The 24,398-nt window shown below is 40.5% G+C and overlaps 1 protein-coding gene across 2 annotated transcripts in view; it reads left to right on the top strand.

The window, feature by feature from the left end:
• Nucleotides 1–22,538, top strand: part of LOC123970434 (nucleosome-remodeling factor subunit BPTF-like) — a 53,425-nt gene extending 30,887 nt beyond the window's left edge. Inside the window, exons 21-36 of one of the 2 annotated variants that reach the window (XM_046048479.1) lie at nucleotides 634–783; nucleotides 4,100–4,230; nucleotides 4,516–4,630; nucleotides 4,992–5,209; nucleotides 5,594–5,834; nucleotides 6,089–6,372; nucleotides 6,727–6,840; nucleotides 7,194–7,355; nucleotides 7,853–7,935; nucleotides 11,131–11,356; nucleotides 11,536–11,861; nucleotides 13,799–13,972; nucleotides 14,689–14,881; nucleotides 15,576–15,660; nucleotides 17,660–17,846; nucleotides 20,094–22,538. In XM_046048479.1, the coding sequence (XP_045904435.1) occupies nucleotides 634–783; nucleotides 4,100–4,230; nucleotides 4,516–4,630; nucleotides 4,992–5,209; nucleotides 5,594–5,834; nucleotides 6,089–6,372; nucleotides 6,727–6,840; nucleotides 7,194–7,355; nucleotides 7,853–7,935; nucleotides 11,131–11,356; nucleotides 11,536–11,861; nucleotides 13,799–13,972; nucleotides 14,689–14,881; nucleotides 15,576–15,660; nucleotides 17,660–17,846; nucleotides 20,094–20,130 (2,726 nt within the window). In that variant the 3' untranslated portion in view covers nucleotides 20,131–22,538. The remainder of the gene's footprint in view (nucleotides 1–633; nucleotides 784–4,099; nucleotides 4,231–4,515; nucleotides 4,631–4,991; nucleotides 5,210–5,593; nucleotides 5,835–6,088; nucleotides 6,373–6,726; nucleotides 6,841–7,193; nucleotides 7,356–7,852; nucleotides 7,936–11,130; nucleotides 11,357–11,535; nucleotides 11,862–13,798; nucleotides 13,973–14,688; nucleotides 14,882–15,575; nucleotides 15,661–17,659; nucleotides 17,847–20,093) is intronic. The other variant, XM_046048480.1, reaches the window with a different exon arrangement.
• Nucleotides 22,539–24,398: the final 1,860 nt, after the last annotated feature.

Here is a 24,398-nt window from a genome sequence, read left to right as displayed (position 1 = left end):
TATTTGATTGGCTGTTAAGAACTAGACAGTAGTGATACTATTTATTTTATTTATTTATTTCAGGTGTTTTAAGAGTGTTGATTGCTACATTATCATCAAAGAAAAATTGAGGATTATTTCTAAACTGGAATGTCAGGCTAAAACTACATTCTGTGTAAAACTTAAGTGGGAAAAGGAATTGAACATCGTGATTTCAGAAGACAAATTGCATCATATGTGTGTGACACCACAGACGCCTGCATATTAAGTGGAGAGTATTTTGTTGTAAAAATCACATTTTTGCAAATCATGCACATATCATCTATCCATTTTGGATAGAGTGAATTCAGCATTGAACGAAGTATTAGGATATAATCTCCAGGGAATGTTCCATTTTATACCTGGGCAATATAACTAAAGTAACGTCAAAGGATGATACTTGATGATGATTACTTGGTTAAAATTCTACTCACAGCTGACATGAAGGCTATTACAAGAAACTGGCTTAAAACTGACCCACCCAGACATAGTGGTGCCATGTAGTACAGGGAATTTCTGTGATATTCTGAAAGAAAGTTGAGGTTTATTAGAAGTAGTGATATTATTGGATTCACAGTAATAACAGTATTTGTTGTAATTTGTTTGCTTTATTAGGAGCGGGCACGGAGACCACCATGGCTACGTCTGGTGGGCACACCTTCCAGATTACGGGAACCTCAGTGGGTGGAAAGGTAGTGACCACCAAGCTGCCGCTGCCCGCTAACAGCAAGATCGTCACAGTTAACGTACCAACTTCACAAGGAGGTACGGCAGGTTTTAATAAGTCACACCTTGGAGGCAGACAGAGGGCACAAGTTACATTTATTCAGTGTAGACATTTCCTCTTTTCACCCACCACCAATTCGGTATGCATGTATGTTTGTGTTTTCATTGCCTCACCTCAGACCCACAGCAGAGACATTTCAAATATGTCAAAAGGAGCCAAATTAGTTCTGGCTCGTTAATTGGATGCCATTGTAAGCAAGTTAGCGTGCCAACCACGCGCACAACACTATAGAGGAACTGTCTGTTTTTGCTCATTTTAAATGTTGGTGCCAGCTACCACAGGCCCAAATATTTTGAAGTCTACAAATCAGACACAAATTAGACATTCCTCTGTCTGTTGATTGCCACTGTCAGTAAGCCAAGTACACATGTAGATGGCCATTTTTAAAGGCCCACAACTTAGAATGGCTATAGGGCTCCAATGTTCAGATGCTGGCCATTTGCCTCTTTGAATCAGTCACACAGCTGTCACATTTAGTTTTTACCATGGTCTTGATGCAGTCATGTTTTTCTTTACTTGCTTGAAATTACATGCACTTCATTTAGCCTGGTTCCAGACCTCACAATTGTCACCCACATCCCTGATTTGTTCACAGATTCACTGTTAGCTTTATTTTGCTATTTCAGTTTGTCCTTTAGAGATGTTATAGGTTTACCCTGAAACATTGTGCTGTATTAATTAAATGAAAGAACAGGATAAACCCCAATAAGATTAGCTATAACCATTATTTTTATAATAATCATTGTGAAATGGATTGCCTGTAGTGATGAACACACAGAGAATTATTGCCAACTCTGCATTTCCCCTCAGCTCTACAGAGGTTTATATTGTCTTTCAGGTCATTTCATCAAGCATCAAACGTCAGATAGACAAAGTTAGCGGCTTGTTGGTGAACATGTTTGGAGCATTTAGCAGCTAAAGAGACATATATTTCTCTCAGGAGTTTGTGGAGACCAAAACAGAGCCAAAAGGGGTGAATAATGGGCTCACATCCACCAGATGTACAAATGGACTCATATGAATACAAAGATGCTGGCTTCCGTCTGAGCAAGAGCGGAAGAGGGAGAAGCATGTATACTGCAAATGTTAAGCTGAGCTTTGTTAATTGAGCTTTTTGTTCATCTGGTCCCAGTTAAACAAATGTAAAAGGATCTACTGTTTCAGAAGCAGTCAGTCGCTCACTGTGTTTTGTGCTACTGTAGCAGCCTGGTCTGCACCAACCCCATTGTGGTACCTGCTGTGCGCCAACCTTATGAGTCAGCAGTTTAATTTGGTGTAGCACATCATGTCTGGTTGTGTCCTGTAGGCATGGTAATCTAATGGAAAGCTGTTATTTTGGTTGGATGGTTTTGGAGATGGTAGACTTGTGTAGTCTGAGGTTAAGAATCCAGACTGCAGGTTCAGGATCATACTATGTTAAGTTAGGTGCTTTTCAACTTTCTAAAATGTCAATATTGACACCACGGATGAGGCGAGGGTTTGTACTGAACACCACCTGGCCTGTCTGTGGTCCTGTCAAATTATTGGATGATGGATATTGCTCAACAATCAGCAGAGGTGGTCTGTCATGTTGACATGCTCCATTAAAGCTGTTGACAGATGTGGGTTTTATAGTTCAGATTCTGCATTCACAAAAACAGTTACTTGACTATATGCTGTATACAGTAGTTGTATTTTAAGCTGAAAATATGCTTCAGTGAAAAAACATAAAACAAGAAAAAGAAACATAGGATAGGAAAGCTTCATCTGGGAATTGAAGAACTCTCTAAGCTGTATCCAAATTACTCCCAACTGATATACATTTAATTTTTATAGGTTTATACCACTTTAACAGCCTTTACTATAACTCCTAGTTTTTTCTATTTTATACTTTCCTTCAAACTAACTGGAAAAGAAACAGCTGAAGAGATTTTAATTTTCCATCAGGATTCATTGATAATGCCATTAAAAATAGCATCTCAGAATACATTAAATGTATCGTTTAAAACTAAACTGCTGAAGTAAATCTTTGCAACAAACAAATAAAGAGATTTATATTCACGAAGGATACAAAGAAAGTGATTTTTCTTACCTTTTGAAGTTACCATGAAGGAGAAACTAAGTTCAGGTGGAGTGTAACCATTTAATGGACATGTGTATTTATCCAGCATGACTGTTGGGCGCCCTGTTTGTTTTGGAAGGGCTTAAGGAAGTTAGGCAGGAAAACAAGTTTACCCTGAGGTCTGCTTCCCAGACAGGTAGCCCTCTATAGCGGGATTCCATTTTTCCTTTTTTCCCTCCGCCTTTTGAATAAAAGTGGACCTCTCCACTCACCGGAGTCCCAACTCCCCGACCTCTGTAAACAGGCAGCCCATAGAAAAGCGTGTTTGATGTGTGTGACCAGAGCAGCTACTCCCCTGGTCTTACGACTGGGTTTAACATCCCAGTTTGAAGAGGGAAACCCTTGATGTATAGGTTTACCTGCTAGGTTGTGGTTGAAAAACCGCAGCATAAAGGCAGCAGCAGCAGAGGAAAAAGAGCGACACTCTCAAGGTTTCCATTTCTGCCACCAGCTTCACGTGAGCTCATTAAGGCACATGGCCTGGTGAACAAATATGAAACGCTCCCTTTGTCAGATTAAAGTTAAAAAGTAGGATCTGAATTCATGCATAATTTATGAGGGGGTTCAGGTATGTTGGGGGAAACCCAACTAAGCTTTCAGTGAGCCATTGAAGATTTTGTTTACCTGCTCAACTAATATTGACCATTGCTGTGATCAAAACCTGGCAAGGAGAGAAGCCCACAAATAATGTATTGAGTTGTTTCAATGGAGGACTTCTGTACAACTGCTCACTTGTAACATGCAAACATGTAACATGATCTGCTTCATGTCAGTAATTGTATTAGGCATGTTTGAGTGTTTAAACATTTTGTTGGTGGGTGTTTTTGAAGTAGTAAAAGGAAATACATAAAATTGATCTCTAAAAATAAAAGCTTAAATCTTTAAATGGTACATCATACATCTTACCTTGTTCATTTCTTCAGACCTACACACAAACTGTCCCTTCATTGCTGCACTTCATTTTATTTCTCTCTTTCACTTGTTCCATCCATGCCGTTTGTGTCAATACTTAAAGTATTTCTCCTTGTCCTTCTCATCTTTCCACCTTTTGTAATTCTTTCTTGACTGGTTGTTAAAATTGACAAACTGCTTCTCTGGAAACCTTGTCTTCACCCTACACCTCTCCTCATGCCTCTTTCTTCTGATTTCATGTTCACTCTGGTATCTTTCTGTTTCTCTTCTCATCTCTGCAGGTGTGGTTCAGCAGAAAGTGTTGGGTATCATCCCATCCAGCACAGCAGGCGGTGCTCAGACCTACACCACATTCCAGCCCCGCACTACTACACTCAACATCAGGCCCAATACCCCAGGTTCCCAGCAACAGGTACATGTGCCTTCTCCCTGCTCAAAATACCCATAGTTGTTTTTTTATTTGTTCATTCTTTATGTGCTCACAACTGTTATCTGTACGTCTTTTGCTTTGCTTATTTCCCTTTGTTGCCTTCTGCTTTCTTTGTTGTAGTCACTGTATTTTCAATGTTTGCAAAAAGCTGTAGTAGTACTGATTCTCTTACCTTCACTGTTGGCACTTTCTGACAGTTCAGGAAGGAGATGCTTGCTTTGAAACAATTAATATGTAATGTTTTCATGAAAATTTTTATCCTTCTAGGTTCTGGCAGCTGGTGGTCAGATCCGTCCGGGAATGACAGTGATCCGAACACCGATCCAGCAGACAGGACCAATGGGAAAGACAATACTCCGAACACCCCTCGTGGTCCAGCAAGGTAATGTACTCTTCATGAGAGTTTCCTCCCCTATCTGTAAAGCCTAGTTCACACTACACAATTTTTAGCCTGATTTGCAGATTGGCGAGCTCAGCGACGGTCAAGCTGTGATCAGAGGTAAATCAGTGATCGTTATGCGGTTGCCTGTCGTCATTTAGTAGTGTGAACGCCAAAACGACTTCAGGACTCCCGTCACAAGACACCAAGTTGTGTAGTCTGAACAGCACGCCGATTGGCCGGCACTGAAAGTCGTCGTGTAGTCTGCACAAGCCTTAAGTCAGCATGTGGGCATGTGCCCAGTTGATATAATTATGAAACAACAACTGACTGGCCCTTAATGTCTGAATGTGTTCTCTTCCAGGTCAAGGTGGACAGCAAGTAGTGACACAGATCATTCGTGGCCAGGCAGTTTCAACGGCAATATCTGGGGCCAGCCCTGTTGCCACCGTCACTGGCCAGGGGTCTGCCAGCCCTACCTCAGCAGGACAGGCAGCGGGCCAAACACCACCTGGCACCCCACGGGCGCAGGGGCAAGGCCAGGTTAAACTCACCTTGGCACAGCTCACCCAACTCACACAGGTTAGTGAGGGAGACAACAAAACTCCAGGATGTCGTGTGTCAGTCATAGAATTGTTGTAAATCCATGGACATAAGTCCAATATCAGTTTGGCTCCAAACCAGTCCTAGTCCAAGACTTTCCAGCTGGGGTTCTGTGTGTGGAGTGTTACTTGTTTTGTTAATGCAGGAGATAATTAAAGTTGGTTTGACGGCTAGAAAGTTTTCACCAATTTGTAATGAGGCTGAGATTTTGTGGGATAAAATGTGATTACTAAAATTAATGTATGCTTTGCATAACGGGATATAACCACAGTCTTTCACCACAATTCATTTTGGGTTAGACCGGACTATAAAGTGTGGTTCACCTACTAACAAGCCTTTCTCTCTCTCCTCCGCTTCCCATAGAAGCAGCAAGCTGGGTCAGGTGTGGATCGGCAGGCTGGTGTCACCAGTACCCAACAGGCTCTTACGGTGATGGTTCAGGGCCAGGGCCAGACCACCGGTCAGCTGCAGGTCATACCCCAAGGGGTCACGGTCATCCCAGGGCCTGGTCAGCAGCTCATGCAGGCAGCACTGCCCAACGGCCAGGTGCAGCGCTTCCTCTTCACCCCCTTGGCCTCAGCTGCAACCCCCACATCAAGTGCAGGTATGATAAAAAAACAAGCATGGATCACTCAACAGATTTGTTTTTTTCTGCTGTCAGTTGTCCCCTAACTTCAAGGCTTACACTTGAAAATAACTTTGAAAATTAAATGTGAATTTTATGTGTTTCTGCTGGGTGATGTACAGTGAATGGATAGGCCTCTTGAATACAGAACTACATTAGAAAAGTCACAGAGCAGTTTTAAAGATCACATTTTTACTGTGAAATTCTCCTGCTCATCTCTCACCACTCTCCAGCCACCACTGTTCCTGTCCAGCCTAACTCCACCTCCACCAAAACCCCAGCCCAGCCCGCCCAGCAGGCTGCCGCCCCGGTCCAGGCAGGGGCAGCCCCCTTGGCCACCACCAGCACCCCTTCCACGGCAACCCCACAGGGCCAGTTACCCCCTCAGATGCAGGCTCACATGCCAATTCAGTCTCCCACATCGCTGCAGATGAAAACGCAGGGAGGAACTGCCCAGCTGCAGCTGCAGCAGACGCCCCAGCTCATCAGCATGTCTGGATTGCAGCAGCAGGTACAGGTATATATAACATTAGACATCACCCCAACTCACCTCCCAAAACAGCTGTAGTTCAGATTAGTCCCACAGTCGAGGACTTTATGTTTTGGGCAAACATGTTTGAATTAAGTCTTTAGAAAACCTCATAAAAAAACAAGTTGAATGTGCATGCTCAAACTATTAAACCCAGGTCATTATGTGAACTGCTAATTTAATATATACATCCATTCTTAAGGTGGAGAATTAAATTAAGGGTGCATGTAATGTGGCTGATCTCACAAATGTAAAGAGAAGTTTAATGTGAATGCATAAACAAACCACTGGTTTTCATTTCAGCTTTGTTAAATTTGTATATCTTCTGTGTTGCTACTGAAGGTGTTGGCCCAGCTGCAGGCCCAGCAGGGTGGAGGCTCTCTGCCACAACACATCAAACTGCAGCTTCCTATCCAGATCCAACAGACCGGGACCACCTCAGCTCAGGGAGGACAGGTAGTGCAGCAAGCATACTAAACTACACCCTAACTTATATAACCTTGATAGGACCTTGCTAGGTGGTTTTGATCCTGGTAAAACTAAACAAATCAGAAAATGTTCTGTATACTCTGGCTTCCTGCCCAACTCATACCATGGTTGAAGAGTAAAATATTAAATCATTTTAGCTTTCCTTACTCCTCACATTAAGCACTTACCTCTTTAAGTGGCAGCTTTCTTTTGCAAAGCTGAATACATCCTTTATAAACTGCCTAAACTGCTTTTTTATATTAGTGATTAGTCGAGCACTACTACATTTAGACAGTAGTATTCAAAATTGTATACCTCATCACACTATACTGTCTGCACAGATTGGGAACGTAGTGACCATCCAGGCAGCTTCTGTCCAGGAGCAGCTGCAGAGAATCCAGCAGCTCAGAGAACAGCAGCAGCAGAAGAAGAGACAAGCCGCAGAGGCCAAGAGAGAACAAGCCCTCAACGCAGCCAGCCAGAGCGACATCATTCAGAAACAGGTATGTATGTGACCGTGCTCAGGCACCCCTCGTAGCCAGGTCATCCATCCCAGTCCAAGACTAGCTCTCTCCCTGCCATCAGTACATCAGCAGTCACCATCCTCCAATGCTCCACCAAGACTGCGTTTATTTTTACAGTTCAGTTGTTGGGCTTAATACTGCAACTGCTACTCTGTGTGTGTGTTTTATAATGGTCTCTGTGTATTTGACATACTACGCTATGTTGTCTGGTCACATTTAAAATTAATCAATTTCTGTTTATATTTGTAGGACGCATTAAACATGACTAAAGTCAGAAGGGATTGTTGAATTAAGTCCAGATGATTTTTTTTGTCTTTAATTATTTTGCCAATGTTTGATTGGAATACAATTTTTTTGTCTGGTGTAGCCATTTCCTCTCAATCTGTTAAAAAATAAATAAATAAATAAATAAATAAATAAATTCTGTTGTTGATCATGTTGTTTATTATGACATCTTCCTGCGTCATGTGTTTCAGGTGGTGATGAAGCAAAACGCTGTAATCGAGCACCTGAAGCAGAAGAAGACCATGACGCCTGCAGAGAGAGAAGAGAATCAGAGGTGTGTGTGTGTGTGATAATGTAGGAATGACATACATATAGTCAAAGGTGTCATTTTGTTTTCTAGGTCATTGGAAGAAAATTTTTCTCACTAATCAGAAGCGCTGTGGCAGAATGTTTGTTTTAATAACAAATGCACCATAGAAATTAAAACAATAACAACACAGAAATAGTAGTAGTATTTTTTATTCAGTCGTCACACACACAATACAATACATTTAAACAGTATATATAATATACAATAAGTATAAACAATGTAGACAGTATAAATAGTCATCAGTATTAAGAAGTGGCTGAAAAGGCACAGGCAGAAGCAAAATGATTATATATGCCTATCCTACATTCATTTCAACTTACGCTACCTGCCAGAAATAAAAACTGTTAAAGAAAAAGCATTCACACTTGTAACCCTCAAATAGCTTCATAAACCATTCTTTTGAAACCAAAAGTGAGTTACACATTCTTAAATTTATATTAGCAATGTTTCATAATTTACCCCCAACAATAGAAATACATCTCTGATTAATGCCTTTTTTTTTTTTATTTTTTTTTTTTTAGCTTTTTTGTACAGCAAACTTACAAACAACTCTTAAATCATGTTTGTACACCTTTGTACGCAGCCTGGGAGTGACTTTAAACATTATTTGCATTACTTTATAAAATACCAAATAATTTATTTTTCATATCATGGGATTTCGAAAACAGTGGATTTGTGCGATCACAGTAACCAGCCTTATTAATAATACATATGGAATTAAGTTTTGGGTTATTGTCTGTGTGATAGATAAGGTGTCCATGTTCTGATTATATGGAACTGTAACATCGTCACTTAGGCAGTCTGTGCACTACCCCAACCCACCCCCTTCTCTATTTGACTTTTGTCCAACACCATGTTGGGAAGTGCTACACAGCATGGGAACTTTTGGGTGTGTAACCACCAACAGCTGCATGTACTCACTGTGACCCTACAAGCAATAGCAGAGAGACAAACCCATGTATACATTAGAGGAGTTGTACAATAAAATCACACACTGCTCATCCAAACCTACACAGATTTGTAGGGATGCAGCAAGTTTAAACTTCTATATCAAATGTCTATTAGCGTGTCACCATTTGACAAAATAATTAAGATAAAATAATCATAAGACATACTGTCTTAAATGGACAAAAAATTCAGTAGCCTCACTTTCATTACTAATATCACATGCATTGCTCATAAAATTGGATGCTGGGGGAATGGGGGGTGTTTTAGCTTAGTATCAACCCAGTGACAAATACTACTGTTGGTTTACTGGCACTGTTTCATCAAGAGCCAAACAGTAGGTATTTCCAGAGGGCCAGGTACTGTAGAGACTCTCTGTCTTTCTGGCGAGTGTCAATATGTTTGTTACCTTGAAATACCTGCAATTATATTCTGTAGGCAGAGTTAAAACAGCTCCAATTATAAAAAAATTCTATAAAATGAAAGTTAAAGTAGTGGACTGTTTAGAAAGCCGTTCCTCCTTCTCCCCTGTTTAATATGCTGTAGATAGATGATACTCTGACCTACAGTTGACCTTGACAACCATGTGTTTATGTCCACAGACGGTGTGTCAACACTGCCCATTCACACAAACCTGAAATACCAAACCCAGACTACCGTGACATCACCACAGCAGTTGTCTGTCTCTCTGCTTATTTTCATCCTTTTTCCATTTCTTCATTTCATCCCTTTCTCTTGCCTTTCCTTCGAAACAAGAATCTGTTAGTAATGACCCCGAATTCTGACATCAGCTTGTGTGTGTTTGTGCGTCCAGTTTCTTTGGTCTCCTCCACTTTCACGCTGCATTTGCAGTGTGTACTTCATTGTAGGAACCTTGGACCATCTTTGACCTTGTGCATGTGTGTTATTATGTTTTATTCTTTTGCTGAATGTGAACCAGCAGTTTTCTATCTTAGTTGTGAATGTTAGCGAACACAAGTGAACATACTGCGGCCCCTGAGCCATAAATTATCTTGATTTTACTGTAATATGCTGACATTTTGTCAAAACGTTCCTGGATTTGTAGGAAGTTATATCATCACACAGTACAGGACCCTACACTTGACCCTGAATCCCCATGTGCATTTTAATTTGCTTGAATCTGTGTGTATGACCTTTCTTCCTCCCTTTCCCATGTTTACAAGAGCAGCGTGGCTTCCCAATCATCATCTATCTGTCCATCTCGCACCATACCTCTCTTTCAAAACCCTCAGCTCCAGTCCCATGCTACTGAAGCACAGAGTTTCATACAAATAAACACTGGACAACCCAATACCCCTCTAACATCTGTAAGACACGTGGCCCAGTAACACGAACACTCTGAGCACTTGGTTCTCACAGGGATGATGACACAACTGTGGTGCTTTTAGGAAGCAGCCATGTTAGCTTCGGGATTTTAAAAGGCTATGTTGTTTGTATGATTGTTCTGTCAAGTCAGATTTTGTTTTTACATTTTAGCCCTTTTCTGATAGTTCACAGCAGCGAAAATAAATATTTAGAGCCAGATAGTGAAAGGATACAAGAACAGTCCAGAACCTTAGTTAAACCCAGTACTTTGTAGTTCACACAACTGAACCACCAGAATGCCTTAAGGACTTGTGTTGAGAGAAATGCTTTCATTGTTCATTGACACGCACTGCCATTTCTTACATGTGGAAAGTTAGCTGTTCACATTTTTGAAGTAGCCAATAGCCTTGCATGTTGTACTTTCTGAAACATTGAAGCATTGTTTGGATTAGTACTCCACTCCTGCCCACTGGTGTGTCAGAGGGATAACTTTCTTCCTCTGTGACTTCAACTGTACTGACTTTCTGAATTCAAGATTCAGATATGTGATAATCCTTTCCCTCCCAGCTCTTTTATCCTTCTCTTCTCTCTCAGCAGGAGTATTATGTGTATTTTATGCCTTTAAAAAAATACCACGAGTGGGCCACAGCACTATTTCACGTGGGTCCTCATTAAATTCAGTAGGGCTGTGTCTTGAACTGTGTTTTAGGCGAGACTATAAATGTTTCTATTGTATTAAAACAGCTGTTTATTCTCAATATACAGTACTTTACTATTCTATACAATATGCATTTATGATCCTCTGTAAATTTTAAAAGGTCAGGAGGATAGGAAGTCTGTAATTAATTCCTGTTCTCATGTTCCCTTCTGCTGTATGTGTATGTCCAGGATGATCGTATGCAACCAGGTGATGAAGTACATCCTGGACCGGATAGACAAGGATGAGAGGCAGGCGGCCAAGAGGAGGAAGAAGGAAGAGGTGGTGGAGGCCAAGAAGAGGTTGGCCAACGCCAGCAAGCTCTCCTCGCTCCTTTACCGGCACAAAGAGAGCCTCAAGATGGAGATCCTGAAAAAGCGGGCGCTTCTCGACAAGGAGCTGCAGCTAGAGGCCCAGGTACTAAGGGAGGGAGGGAGGGAGGGACAAAACTGCAGAAGTATAAAATATAATTGAAGTTAAAATTAAAAGTGGCATGACAGATGTCATTGTAAACACTTTTATGCCTTTAAAACATTAAACAGAAATGCCTTATGAAGGTGCTCTTTACCGATCTGTCTTGACATTACACTCCTCAGGAAGAGCTAAAAAGGGATCTGCTGCGGATGCGGAGAGAGAAGGAGAGGGCTCAGGCCGCAGCCCACCAGGCCGCCCAGGCCGCCGCCGCAGCCGCTGCCCACAACAAGCAGCAACATACACTGGCACACACGCATGGCATCACCTCTCAACATCACCTCACCGCAACCGTCACCTCCACACACAAGAGGAAACGGGAGGAGGAGAGGGAGACCGTGACGCCAACCAAGTCCAAGAAGAAGAAGATGATCTCGACGACGAGCACCAAGGAGAGCAAGAAGGACACCAAGCTCTACTGCGTCTGCAAGACGCCCTATGACGAGACCAAGTACGATGAAGCTCTCAAATACAAATTTTGTAACCCAGGAGGGAGGCACAGTAGCAGTAGACACAGTAAAAGACAGTTTCAAAAAATCTTATCTAATTTAACCAGAGGACCTTTGTAGGAACTCAGAAACTTTCAACTACAGAAATGTAGTTCCAGTTTTGGTTCCTGCATCCCAAAAAGTCCCTGCTCCTGAGGTTGTTCTTTCCAGAAAGTGTAAGGGGAGAGCTTACGGTACTAAACCTGGCCTACTGGTCAAACAATCCTCCACACTGCAGCAAAAAGCGTAGAGCATTCATTCAGCCTGTAAGCAAGCACTGGCTGTAGAATCAATATTGGGGCGAGGGATGGAATTTCCTGACTAGAAAAAAAAAACAAAACAAAAAACAGAAGTTAACCCTATTTGCTAATTGTATCAATGCGGTCATGTACTAAAGCGGAAAAATTTACACAATACCCCCACTGTGGTTATTCCACATCAAAGGATACAATAACTTTGAAACGTTGCTGCTCTGATATTGGAAGCCACATGACTTGATGTCACTCACATGGACCAGTTTTAGTTCCTAATCTTTACCCACTGCCACTCACTGTTAAACAAAGAAATCAATAAATGAAACCCCATCTTCAAGTATAGATCAGATCAGTACAGATTTCCTTTTCAACCTCATGACAACCTAATTTAAAAAAACATAACAGTTTGATATGTTTTAAAAACCATGATAGGGTCTCAGTGTTTCCCCTAAAATGAAGTACTATGTTTTCTAATTTAAAAAAATGGCCATTTTACATCATATATACCATTTATTTATTATTATTATTATTATTTCCTTATCTGTGAACAAATAGTTTGAAAAACTAGAGCAGCTAATAAATAAACAACACCAAAAAGCTTAAGGACTAAACGTGCTGAAGAAGTCTACTGGGGAGGAACTACAACCAATAAATCTGGGAAAAGTAACTTAATTAATTTTGATGCTCTCCACAATTTTACATTCATGGCCAGCACCCAAGCCTTTTTGGGCCTCACCACCTTGGCCTTATAATGGCAGGGAAAACCCTGTTAATATGACCTCGGAGTCATTATAGATGACATGTTTGCCTTTTGTATCTTAATTTACAACTTTTGACATTGAATTGTAGAAATTAATATAAAAAGAGGCAAGAACCAGCAAATGTATTCACTCCCTTCTGTATAATTAACAAGGCTTTTAATGTGTAAATTAAATCCATATCCAATAGAAACGTCTTAAAGGTGACTAGTTTGCATCCCTAATTTGCTTTATCAACCTCTGCCCCTCCACGGTCACCATCGTTCTTTCTTTTCTTAACAACCAGAAAACTGAAATACAATTTAACTATCAGGGTGAAGGCTACAGCACAGTACAGTTACTAAGCTTGTAATAATAATAATGGTAGTATTGACATGCAGCTATGAGTTACTTCCTGTAAATTTAGCAAACGTTACATAGCAGCCATAAAAAGTACTGTTTCCTGCTTAGCTTCTAGACCGACCAACCGACACCGTACATTTACTGCCAGGCTGACAATTTACTGCTAATCTTCTCCTCTGCTAACTTTTACCATCACTTTCTGCCACTCGCTCTCTCATTCAGTCAATCAAATACTCACTATGCACACACGTTACACAGTGCCCTATTCCTTAGAGGAGTTAAGCTGCTCTTTTAATAGAACCTTTCATGTAGATGTGCTTTGAGGGATGAGGAGAGGGAGCTAGCCAAATGTTGCGTGTTACTGTGCTCGCACAGTGTGCAAGTGAAAATCATTAGTTGTGCATTGAAATTAATGATTTGATAAAGTTTTATGAGTGGCAGTCATAATTCAACAGTGGCGCATCGTTGAATGAATATAGGAGAAACACTGGGGTCTACTGCGAGACATGACTGACAGCACTTTCTGTATCCTTTTCCTCTCTAAAGGTTCTACATTGGCTGCGACCTATGTACCAACTGGTATCACGGAGACTGCGTGGGCATCACAGAGAAGGAGGCGAAGAAGATGGACGACTACATCTGTATGGAGTGTAAACGGGGCCAGGAGAGCAGCACAGAAGAGCTGTACTGCATCTGTCAGACACCATACGACGAGTCCCAGTAAGGAGCTCACTCTGCTTGAAATGTTTGGCAAACCGGGCAATTCCGTAAACAGATAATCAGTGTTGTTGCTTTTAAATGCAAAACTGGAATGTGAATAAATTATCCTAAAAATGATATACTACACATACAAAACCACCATTTGTACAATTTTAACTTTCCTGTACATTATCCTACTTGTCTTATTCTCGCTCACCCAAGACATTTGACACAAGATGCTGTAATATTTTGTAACGTGAACTAAATAATACAGAATGAGTGTTTTATAAAAAGTGAGACCAGACTGCAATCATCTAAACTTAGCATCAGTGGGCTACATCCCAGTAGCAGAAATGTAACCTGAACACATTTAGCATCATTAGCATTTCAGCAAAAGTTTGGTGTATATTGGGAAATGTTTGTCACTAACCTCTCCAAGATCTTGCCAGCAGTAACCAAACACTTAAGTTGTGTCATAAGTTAATCTGATTATAAATCAAGAGAAATAACTGATAAAATGTGAAAAGCAGTCATGTGAAAACGTCATGCTGTACAATGTTGTTGCTTAGAGAAAATTACAGTTTTTTGTTTCTGTTTTGCTATGCTAACCTCACCTTACCATCTCTTCTCTCTGGATTAGTAATGATAGTTCCTTGATTTTTAAACCACATTGAAATACAATGCAAAGGGCCCTACATCACATCGCAAGTAAAAGTAAGTACTTCCTGTCTTGCCAGGTTCTACATCGGCTGTGACCGGTGCCAGAACTGGTACCACGGTCGCTGCGTGGGCATCCTGCAGAGCGAGGCCAACCACATTGACGAATATGTGTGCCCACAATGTCAGTCAACAGAGGATGCCATGACGGTCTTCACGCCGCTCACTGACAAGGACTACGAGGGTCTGCGGAGAACTCTGCGTTCCTTACAGGTAAACATATTCACACAAACACATGTGCTTACAGTATAACGTATACAGTCATGTAGCAGTGAATACATCCAGGGTGTAAAACACTACAGGATGGAAGAAACAATAAGTGCCGTGGAACTTTTTTATTATACACTGGCAAAAGTTAACCCTATAGAGACAGTAAAACCAAAATGGTGGGTAAACAGAGTTGTGGGGAGGTTTACTCTCTACTACATCTCTGCATGTTTACTGTATAGGTACAAGAACACTCCCAGCTGTAGCTGAAGTAGCAGCACTGTAGTGGTAGTCTTATTACCAGCGAACCCTAACACAGCTCCGCGTTGCTCCACAACTGTGTTAGAGCAGCAAACAAAAGTCCTCTGTGTCCGTCTTATCTGATGGGTCCGACTCCCCAGAGCGCCAATAGGACAGCTGCCTGGCCGCAGCATTTTTTTCTAGCTTCCCTCTCTTTTTTCTTCCTCCTCCTACCTATTCTCCTCTCATTTTCTCCTCCTCTCTCCAGTGGTCTGTGTATGTGTGAGGGAGGGTGAGTGATAGAAGTGGGAAAGAAAGCAAGAGAGAACATCTGTGTTGACCCACCTGCTTCTAGTGTCATTTTTACAGTGCTGTTTGTTTTTCTTCATTGGTTTCAGCTTTCTCAAGTGTCTTGTCTTTCTCTTCATCTCTCCCTTTCGGCCCCTCCCCTCCTCCTCAGGCACATAAAATGGCATGGCCGTTCCTGGAGCCTGTGGACACAAATGACGCCCCAGACTACTACAGGGTTATCAAGGAACCAATGGGTGAGTGGAGGAAATGTGTAAATGCTTTGTCCACATAACAAACACGATAAAGACAACATGGTTTGTAATTGTTTCTAAAATACACAGGAATTAGCCCCCAGACCCATTTGGGTCAGCAGCTACTCTGCACCCAAGCCTTTTCAGTATTCCTTATGCCGTGCCTGTTTTTGTGCTAGGGCTAAACATTTTATAGTTTTTTATCAGTAACAATGAAATGCAAAAAATACATTCCCACTATTATATTGAATATTATCGCTTTACTGCATTCCCCTTCTTTTTTCTGAGTATTATCACTGACCTACTCGGGAAGTCTTTTTTTCCCCCACAGTTTTTCCTGTTTTTTGCCTTTTTTGAAATATCATGTCGCGGCACAATAAAACCATAAAAAAATAAATCATAGAGGTCTTTCCAACAAGCAGAGCTGCTTTGGTCCTAGGAAACAATTTTAAAAAATTAAATAAAAACTTAATTTGTCAACAATTTTGATATTTGGGTAATCGTCAATTATCATGATAAAATGCAGAATATTTGCTGGTTCAATCTTCTCAAATGTAAGAATGTGTTGCTCTTCTCTCTTTTTTTATCAGTATTAATTATATACTTGCCTTTCCACCTTTTGGAAAAACGTTATCACTATGTTCTGCACTTTACAGACATGATAAATGATTAATGGATTAATTTTAAAAAATGGTCACATTAATTCATAAAGTTGTAGCCCCAGATTATATCACACAAAGTAACTAAAGGACACAATACAAAATATAGAATCAGTGATCCCGGCTATAGAGAGCTATTCAAACTTTTAACATCATATCTTTTGTGGATTGGCATACTCTTAGTATTGCACTAAGTCGGAAAATATAAAGATCGTGACTCGTGAATCAGCAGATTGGGAGTTGGAGCAATCCCTCTTCAGAAGGGAAAATTTTCTCAGTAGTGCTGTTTTCATTTCCTAATTGCTTTAGCTGGTATGAAGCTGCAGCTCCTTACTGGAAGTAACACCCAGTCTCTATATCTTAAACATTAAAACATGGCCAGCAGGGAGGAAGCCCTCCAAGTCAGATCAAAACGGCCATGTAAATGGGAACTACGTCAACAGGGCCTTTTTGAACTTCCACACAAACAAACCGTTAATGAACTGGTCCGGGTCTGCCTGTGCTCCCTGTGGAAAGGGACCAGCTCCTGCTGGACCGGTCCTGGAAACTCTAGTCCTCCCCTCTCCCTTCCACTGCAAGAAAAAGACCTTGTTGGTTTTCAAAAAAGAAAAAGGAGAGTTTGGCTGCTGTAGCTACAGCCGTTAGTAGTTCTTGGAGGGTTTTGAGATGAAATCTGATGACAGAGAAGAAGGAGGTCTTTGATATTGACCATGAGGTTTACTGGGTGGGGGTTAAGGAGGTTAAGAGTCGGATATGTTTGTTTAAAACGCAGCCCCGGGGACGCCATTGCAGAGCAAACCACCACCAGCAGCAGCAGATTATATGAAGCCTCGGCTGTTGCCAGTTAGTTTCCTCGCTAACTCAATTAGTTTCTAACTTGATTTAACCAGGTTAGTAACACACATCCTCTTTATGGGAGACCCAGACTTGGAAGCACTGATTTGACACTTGGATAATGACGCTCTCCTCAGGAATGAAATCGGTCAGATCTCAGTAACTGATCTGGAAGGCTGAGTAGATCGAGGTTAAAGCTGGCAGAGGTTTGGGATTTTTGCTGTCACATATAAAATGATGAACTGGGCTCCCAGGAAACATATTTGAATGTATGTCAAATACATGCCACATAGGCTGCAATTACTTTGAAGCAGACATGCTGATTTGTGGAACAAAGTCCATAAGAAAAGCCAGATATTTATCTGCGATATTTTGCTGCTTCCATGTACGTGATGTTTGTGTCTGGCAAGAGTTCACAATTAAATTTGTAGGTTTTTTTATTCATTTCTATTACATACTGTACATATAATCAGTAACCAAGTATATTTTTCAAATCCCCTTTTCTTTAGACCTTTCCACCATGGAGGAGAGGTTACAGAAGCGTGAGTACGTCAAGCTGACGGAGTTTGTAGCGGACATGACCAAAATCTTCGACAACTGCCGCTACTACAACCCCAGTGACTCGCCCTTCTACCAGTGTGCCGAGGTTCTGGAAAACTTCTTTGTCCAGAAACTCAAAGGCTTCAAAGCCAGCAGGTAAGATTGGGTTCATGATGATGATCGTCCGCACTGATGAGGAAAAGAAACACAAAACTGCAGCATGATTACTTTAAGAAAAGAGAGGGTTTTAGGGCCTTGAGTGAGAGAGCGTCCACCCTGCAGAATTAAGTGTCCTTAAGAAAGAGCCTAAGTCGTTAGCAGTTCCAGCTGTGCTGCTGACTCCGACCTCTGACCTCCTTGGAGATTGGGTAGACACAGACTTTCTCCAATGAGAGCAATAAAATTTAACTTCTCATGGAAAAATGCATGTCAGACGCAAGTAGATTTTATTGACTGCTTTGTGTCTTTGATTGGGTCACCATCTTGTGTTTCCTCTAAACATTAAAATCATGGGGGTTTATTTCTATTTCTTTTTTTTTTGGTTCATGACTGAAAGCTCTTATAGCCAGCAGGCCTCATCTGTTTCTGGAACAGGGCAGCATAAAACACTAATACAGATGAATCTTCAATAATACAGTGTAACATTTTAAGATGGGCAGCATGGCTTTCCCTACTAGTTTTTTTTCTTGTCTGCAGACTGTATGAGCTTTCTGTCCCACCGTTGGTCCTCTACAGTTTCATGTTGGTGGTGTCATCATTCAGCCTCAAGTCAGCTGATTTTCCACCCATAACAACATACCTGCCTCAGCTTTCACCATGTAATAAAGGCACATTTTCTGTTGTGTTGATTTTAGTGGGGTTATTGAATGTTCCAACTTGAGCTTTTACCACCTTTTCATAAGAAAATGTAAGTTTAAAACCAAAAAACCCCCCCCCAAACTAGGAATCTTTACTATTTCATCATACAATTTATATCTCATTTACAGTAGTTTGGAAGCCGCAGTTTCTGCACAATTGATCTCTACACAAGAAATAAGCCCTAATAACTCTGCTTGTGCCTTTAAACTCACCTCACTGCATTGCCCTCGCTGCGTGATGTGATTGCTTTGGGCGGATGCACACTACAAGAGTTTAGCGACAGATTGATTTATATATGTATTAACAATCATAACAATTAATTTTGCTTTGCTGTGCTTTAATTTGGTTATTTACCAAGCTGACCATTTCATGGTGAGTTTAAGTGGAGGTAGTGAGAACTCCACACACATGGAGTTTCTGTAAGCACTTCAGCTCTGATGTGTAATTAGTTTAAGTCTTGTTGTTTGCATCCAACTTAATGTGCCTAAAACGGTGATGTGCTCCACCCGCGTGTATTTACACCATCCATTCTCTCTCTCTCTTTCTCTCTCTCTCTTACAGATTGTGATGTCAAACACCTGGGTGTCGGGGTCACTCTTAAAACAAACAAAAAAACAGAATTTGCTATCCCAGATTTCGCTGTTTTTACTTGTTTAAAACAGCGTTAAAAACTTTGTAAGAATGTGCATATATTAAGCCACACTGTAGGTGTGATCCTTTTTTTTAATTTTAGAAACAAAGGAGAAAAAAAAGTTTCTACTGTCTAATAATGGCAGCCATGTTGGTAACACAAGCATTCAAGGGAAAATGTATTTTCTTACACTTCTTGCAACAGATGACTGATATTTTGTTTATGTTTGAGTTGGATATAAGACAAAATATGAAGTTTTCCTTAGTTTCTCTTTCGCTTTCTTGGGAGTCAGTTTTGAAAAAACAAATATTGATTTTGATTGAGAAATCTGACTCAAGTTCCACACACACACAGGTAATTTATCTTTTAATTTGACAGAAATGTCGTTTATCGTCTTGGTCATAACATGCTGCAGCAGAACATTTTTACCTCATTTCTTAGCCGAGAATTTAAACAAAAAAGCATGCAACATTTATTAGTTTATTTTTATTGGCTGTACCCATGTATAATGTTATTTCATGTGCATATTATATCTTTTTGTGAAGGACTATTTTTATGTTCTAATGGAAATAATGGTAGGATCTGTAAAGCTAGATTGGAGAAAAATGTAGTTTAGCTGTCCTGTTTTAAATATGGCAAGCTCGACATTCTCCAGTTTAAAAAAAAAAGTCCTTGTATATACACTGTTGGAACATCACATCATACACTTTGATAACATTTCACCAACATGGCTGCTTGGTCTCTGTCAAAGTCTCTGACCCACTGGCATCCAATACGTTTGTTTTGTTTGTTTTTGTTTGTTTTTGTATTTCCCCTAGTGCATATTTTTGTCATATTGTAAAGCTTTTAATAAAAAAGGAAACGACAAGACGTTTTCCAACTGTTCTTCCTCCTCTCTTTGCCCGTCTCTGTAGGTCTCATAACAACAAACTACAATCAGCAGCCTCTTAGCTCCCTCCTAAAGTCCAAGTGTCAAAAAGACAAGCCTTGTGGTTTCCTCTGAATGATTAAACCTCACGGTCCAAGTCAGCTCGCACTGTTGTGAAAGCGCCCCAACCTCCAACACCTCCATTGCAGTGCTAAGGGGAGAGAAAATCCCCTTTTCATCCAAAGTGTCAATGGCAGAGAAGTCTCACCTTCAGACCATGGGAACGGCAGCCACAGACTCTGTTTGGCAGCCTGTTTCACCCCCCACCCCACCCGTGCATCTCATCCATGAGAAGAGAGATTCACGCAGATAAAGTTGATAAGTCGTCTGGTTGGATGTGCAGTTGGCAGTCTGATCTCATGGCAGCAGCAGGCTCTTAAAGAGCTGTGTTCATTCTGTAGCTGATCACTATATAGTAGTGTGGCCTCTATAGCAAAGTGCCAGCTTCCCACCCACAGCATACAACTTTAATTTCATCACGTCACATTTTTATGACGCAAACATCCCATAAAAGCCTAGTCCCTGCATCAGATGGAAACATTCATATGGTCAAAAGGAGAACTGAAATGCCTGGTTTCTGCTTCATGTGTGGCTAATAGCAGAAGATGCAGGCATCACATCTATGTACAGTACCTTGAGAGTTTATTCTTGTCATATTTAACGACTATGCCTGAAAGCAGCATTTTACTGCTCTTTGTCTCCCGCCAGGAAAATAAAAACATTGAAACCAATCAGCTTTCAGATCCACTTTGTTCAGCCAATGTCAGGCGCAGAGTCACCTTCCATGTTTCACATCTAACTCCACAGCACCCAGTTATTTTGACTATACCCTCAGGTGTGTAGCCCTGCACGAAGCATGAACCAGCCTCATAAAACCCACTTGGTGGCACATCAGGTCCAAATGTGTCTGCGATGTGGTTCATTTCACTGTACCTTCCCTATCACCTGATGCAGAGATGCTCCATTTGTGATGGGCGCTAGATTTCACAAATATAGTCTGATAATATAGACAGTTCGATTAACACCGAAACATCGTACGGGTGTATACTGCCGTCACTCAAGTAATTCAAGGGGTCTTCATTTTGTCGGAGAGCTGTGTTGCTTTCATGTTGATTTCCAGAGGGGAAACACCCAGGACAGGCCATCCCACACACCACATCCTGCTCCTCTTCTGACCTTTTCTCCGTTTTGTGTTATTCTGAAATGTTATCCAAGAATGTTAACTGGCTCTGTGCTCCTTTTAAACTTTTTTTATTTTAAAGGAAGTCAATCACAAGAAGCGAGGAAACAAGACTGTTAGGCCTTCAGGGAAGGTGAAACCTGTGGCGTACCTAACCCCCATGTACTGTCCCTCCCTCCATGCACGCACTGTCTTGTCAAAGCTCTGTTTCTGTTGATGGCTGAGTCTGTGAGTCTCTCTCCCCCTTATCTATCAGCCACTTCTTCCAGCATACTTCATTGAAGTTGACAGGTTGGCTCACATATGTCTCTCAACTCACCCTCAAAGCATGGTTAAGTAATTGGATAATGGACTTTTCCGCTCAGCATCAACTCAGTTATGTTGCGGTCTGCGGCAGCATGTCTGAGAGTATACTTTGAGTGGGGACTGGGGAGTCTTTGTGTCATGGGGTTTGTATGAATATTTTATAGTGGCATTTTTAGCATATTTGGGAACATTTTTATAATCCGTTATCAGTTTTTGTAGGAGGGGAGCAGTCATAAGATGAATATGATTGTCTTTAAGTTGTCAAAAACTGTTTAAACTAAGCAAATGTTTCAGTTTCAATCATAACGTTTTTTTTTTATTTACTGTGTGTACAAGCAGAGTTGAGAGATAATGTAGCTTCTGTCTTCTTTTCTGTGTTTGTGTGTCTTTCACACAAATGTCGGTCACTTTGTAATCTGATGATGATGATGATGATGTTTCATCCACTGTTTATAATCTCTATTGTATATTATGGCTGTCCAAATATGTAGAGAGAAAAGATTTATAGAGCAGTAGAAACTTTTATTTTTCACTCTTTGAACCAGCAACTAAGCCCGCCTGTATATTTTAACTGTCTATTTTTTTGTCTTTAGTTGAAGATTTAGGTGAAATTGCCCTTTATATTAAAAGTGCTGCATATTGTGAGCATACAGGTGTTGAATCGGGTAGAGTGACAGTTAACTCTTGTAAAGAGATTTTCTTTTCTTTTTTGTAAGAAACCAACCAGTTCAACATAACTTCTATATTGACATTGCATTTCTTGTATTATTTATTCATATCAAACGAAAAGTTTTCAGTTTTTTTAGTAATGTTGAAGAAACGTTAACTGCAGGAAAAAAAAAAGAACTCTATGTTTTTAACAGATTGTGGCAACTCCGAAGAGATTCTCTTTTGTACTTGATAGGACATTTCATCCTAGGTAATAAAGTAATGTTTTTGACACCAGTTTTCAAAAGCGTTGTGTTTTCTTTGTCACTGCTCATTACAGCAGTTTATCTAACCTCATCACACAGGGCTACATAAGGTTATTACTGTGCATTGTTTTATTTGTCACAAAGTGCTTCACAATAAAAATATGCATTCGCATGAATAATTGTCTCCATTTCAATGGGCCTGTGTCTCGCAGTGTTCCTCTGCTGGATAAAACAGGAGTGAAACACTTGACATGTTGATAAAGTCACTGCCCGGTCTGATACCTACATTTCGTACGGAAGATTTAAAGCAGAGAAAAGAATTGAAACTTTCCATTAGGGAAAAGGCTGGGTATGGCAGAAATAACATCTGTTTTTGTCAGTGTTGAAGATTATCTGCCATCCATATTTTATAAATGTATGTAGTTACAGGAATTAGCTACATTATGCGACTTAAATGAGATGTATGATGATCTGCATAGCAGTGATAGGAGATACCTAACCTAGCCTAGGGGTTAAGATCCTAACCATGAACTGCTGTATACCCGATTCAAGTCCTGCTGAGGACTTTTGTTGCATTTCTGTCTCTGATTTATATATATATAAATAATATATTACAAAAACATCACATGAATACTTCATAAAATCACTTTCCAAGGGGAAGCATATTCAAGGCAAACCTTAGGGAACACCACTATACAGGCTAAATGGCTTATTGATAACTTCTCCTTTTAACTAACATTTTTAGATTTGGCAAATACGTCAGTTTTAATAATTTTTTTTTGTTTTTTTTTAGACATGCTAGTGGCATACCTCTATGGATGGCAATGCCGGTTAGTCGGCCCACCACTTTGGTCTGAGGCTGAAATATCTCAACAGCTATTGGATGGATTGACATCCAATTTTGTACAAACATTCATAGTACCCAGAGGCTACATCCTAATGACTTTAGATTCTAGCATCACCATGACATTCACATTAGTAGTTTTAAGTGAAATGTCTCAAATTTTGTTGGATAGATTGCAATTAAACATGCTACACACATTCAAGCCCCTGTCAGGGGGAACTGTAATCACTTTTGTCATCCTCTGGCTTTTGGCATAATCAGGCAATATTCCAGTTTGTCCAATAGGCCTACTTTGGTTTATGACCAAATACCTGCAAAGCTAATGACATTTCCATCAGCCTCAGCTGTTCTTTGTGTTATGAGCTAATCAGCAAATGATGGTATGCAAAAAAGCTAAACTATGATTGTGCACAATACTTTCTAAAAGGGTAACTTCCTAGACCTTATTTTCCCATTTTTTTGTGTCTATATGACTAATTGAGACTCCATGTTAACAGGACATGAAACAGGGCTACAAGAGCAACATAATCCTTGCGGGCAATTGTGTCCCATCAAAGTATGTCCACTAAAGTGCTTGTTTTTGCCACTGACAGGCTCAGATAGTTATTACAAGTCTCTGACAACATTGTGGAAAGGATCCCTACAGACCTTTTTTAAAGAGCAAGATCCTTTTTGCTTAACCAGAATCAGTCGCTTTCACCCCAAGCCACCAGACTCCATTGATAAAACAGAAATTTTACCTCCAAGATAACGGGAGTTGCTGGTTTGTCGGTTAGTTTGTGTTATTGTGTGACTTTGGTGTTTTATAGGATTAAAAACACACCAAAGGCAGCAGTAGACCAGAGAGGTAAAATAAAATTTTTTGTCAAGGGAGGCTGGTGGCTTTGACGAGAGCAATATAGCTGTTTCTGGTAAAACAAAAAGGATCTTACTCTTTTCAAAAAGGCCCATCTTTAGCACTTATAATAACAATCTGAGCAGGTCAATGGCAAAATCAAGCACTTTAGTCAATGTACTTTGACAGGGTGCAGTTGCCTGCAAGGATTA

This window comes from Micropterus dolomieu, linkage group LG04 (assembly GCF_021292245.1).
Source record: "Micropterus dolomieu isolate WLL.071019.BEF.003 ecotype Adirondacks linkage group LG04, ASM2129224v1, whole genome shotgun sequence".
NCBI lineage: Eukaryota > Metazoa > Chordata > Actinopteri > Centrarchiformes > Centrarchidae > Micropterus > Micropterus dolomieu.
This window is presented reverse-complemented; position numbering and strand designations above follow the sequence as displayed.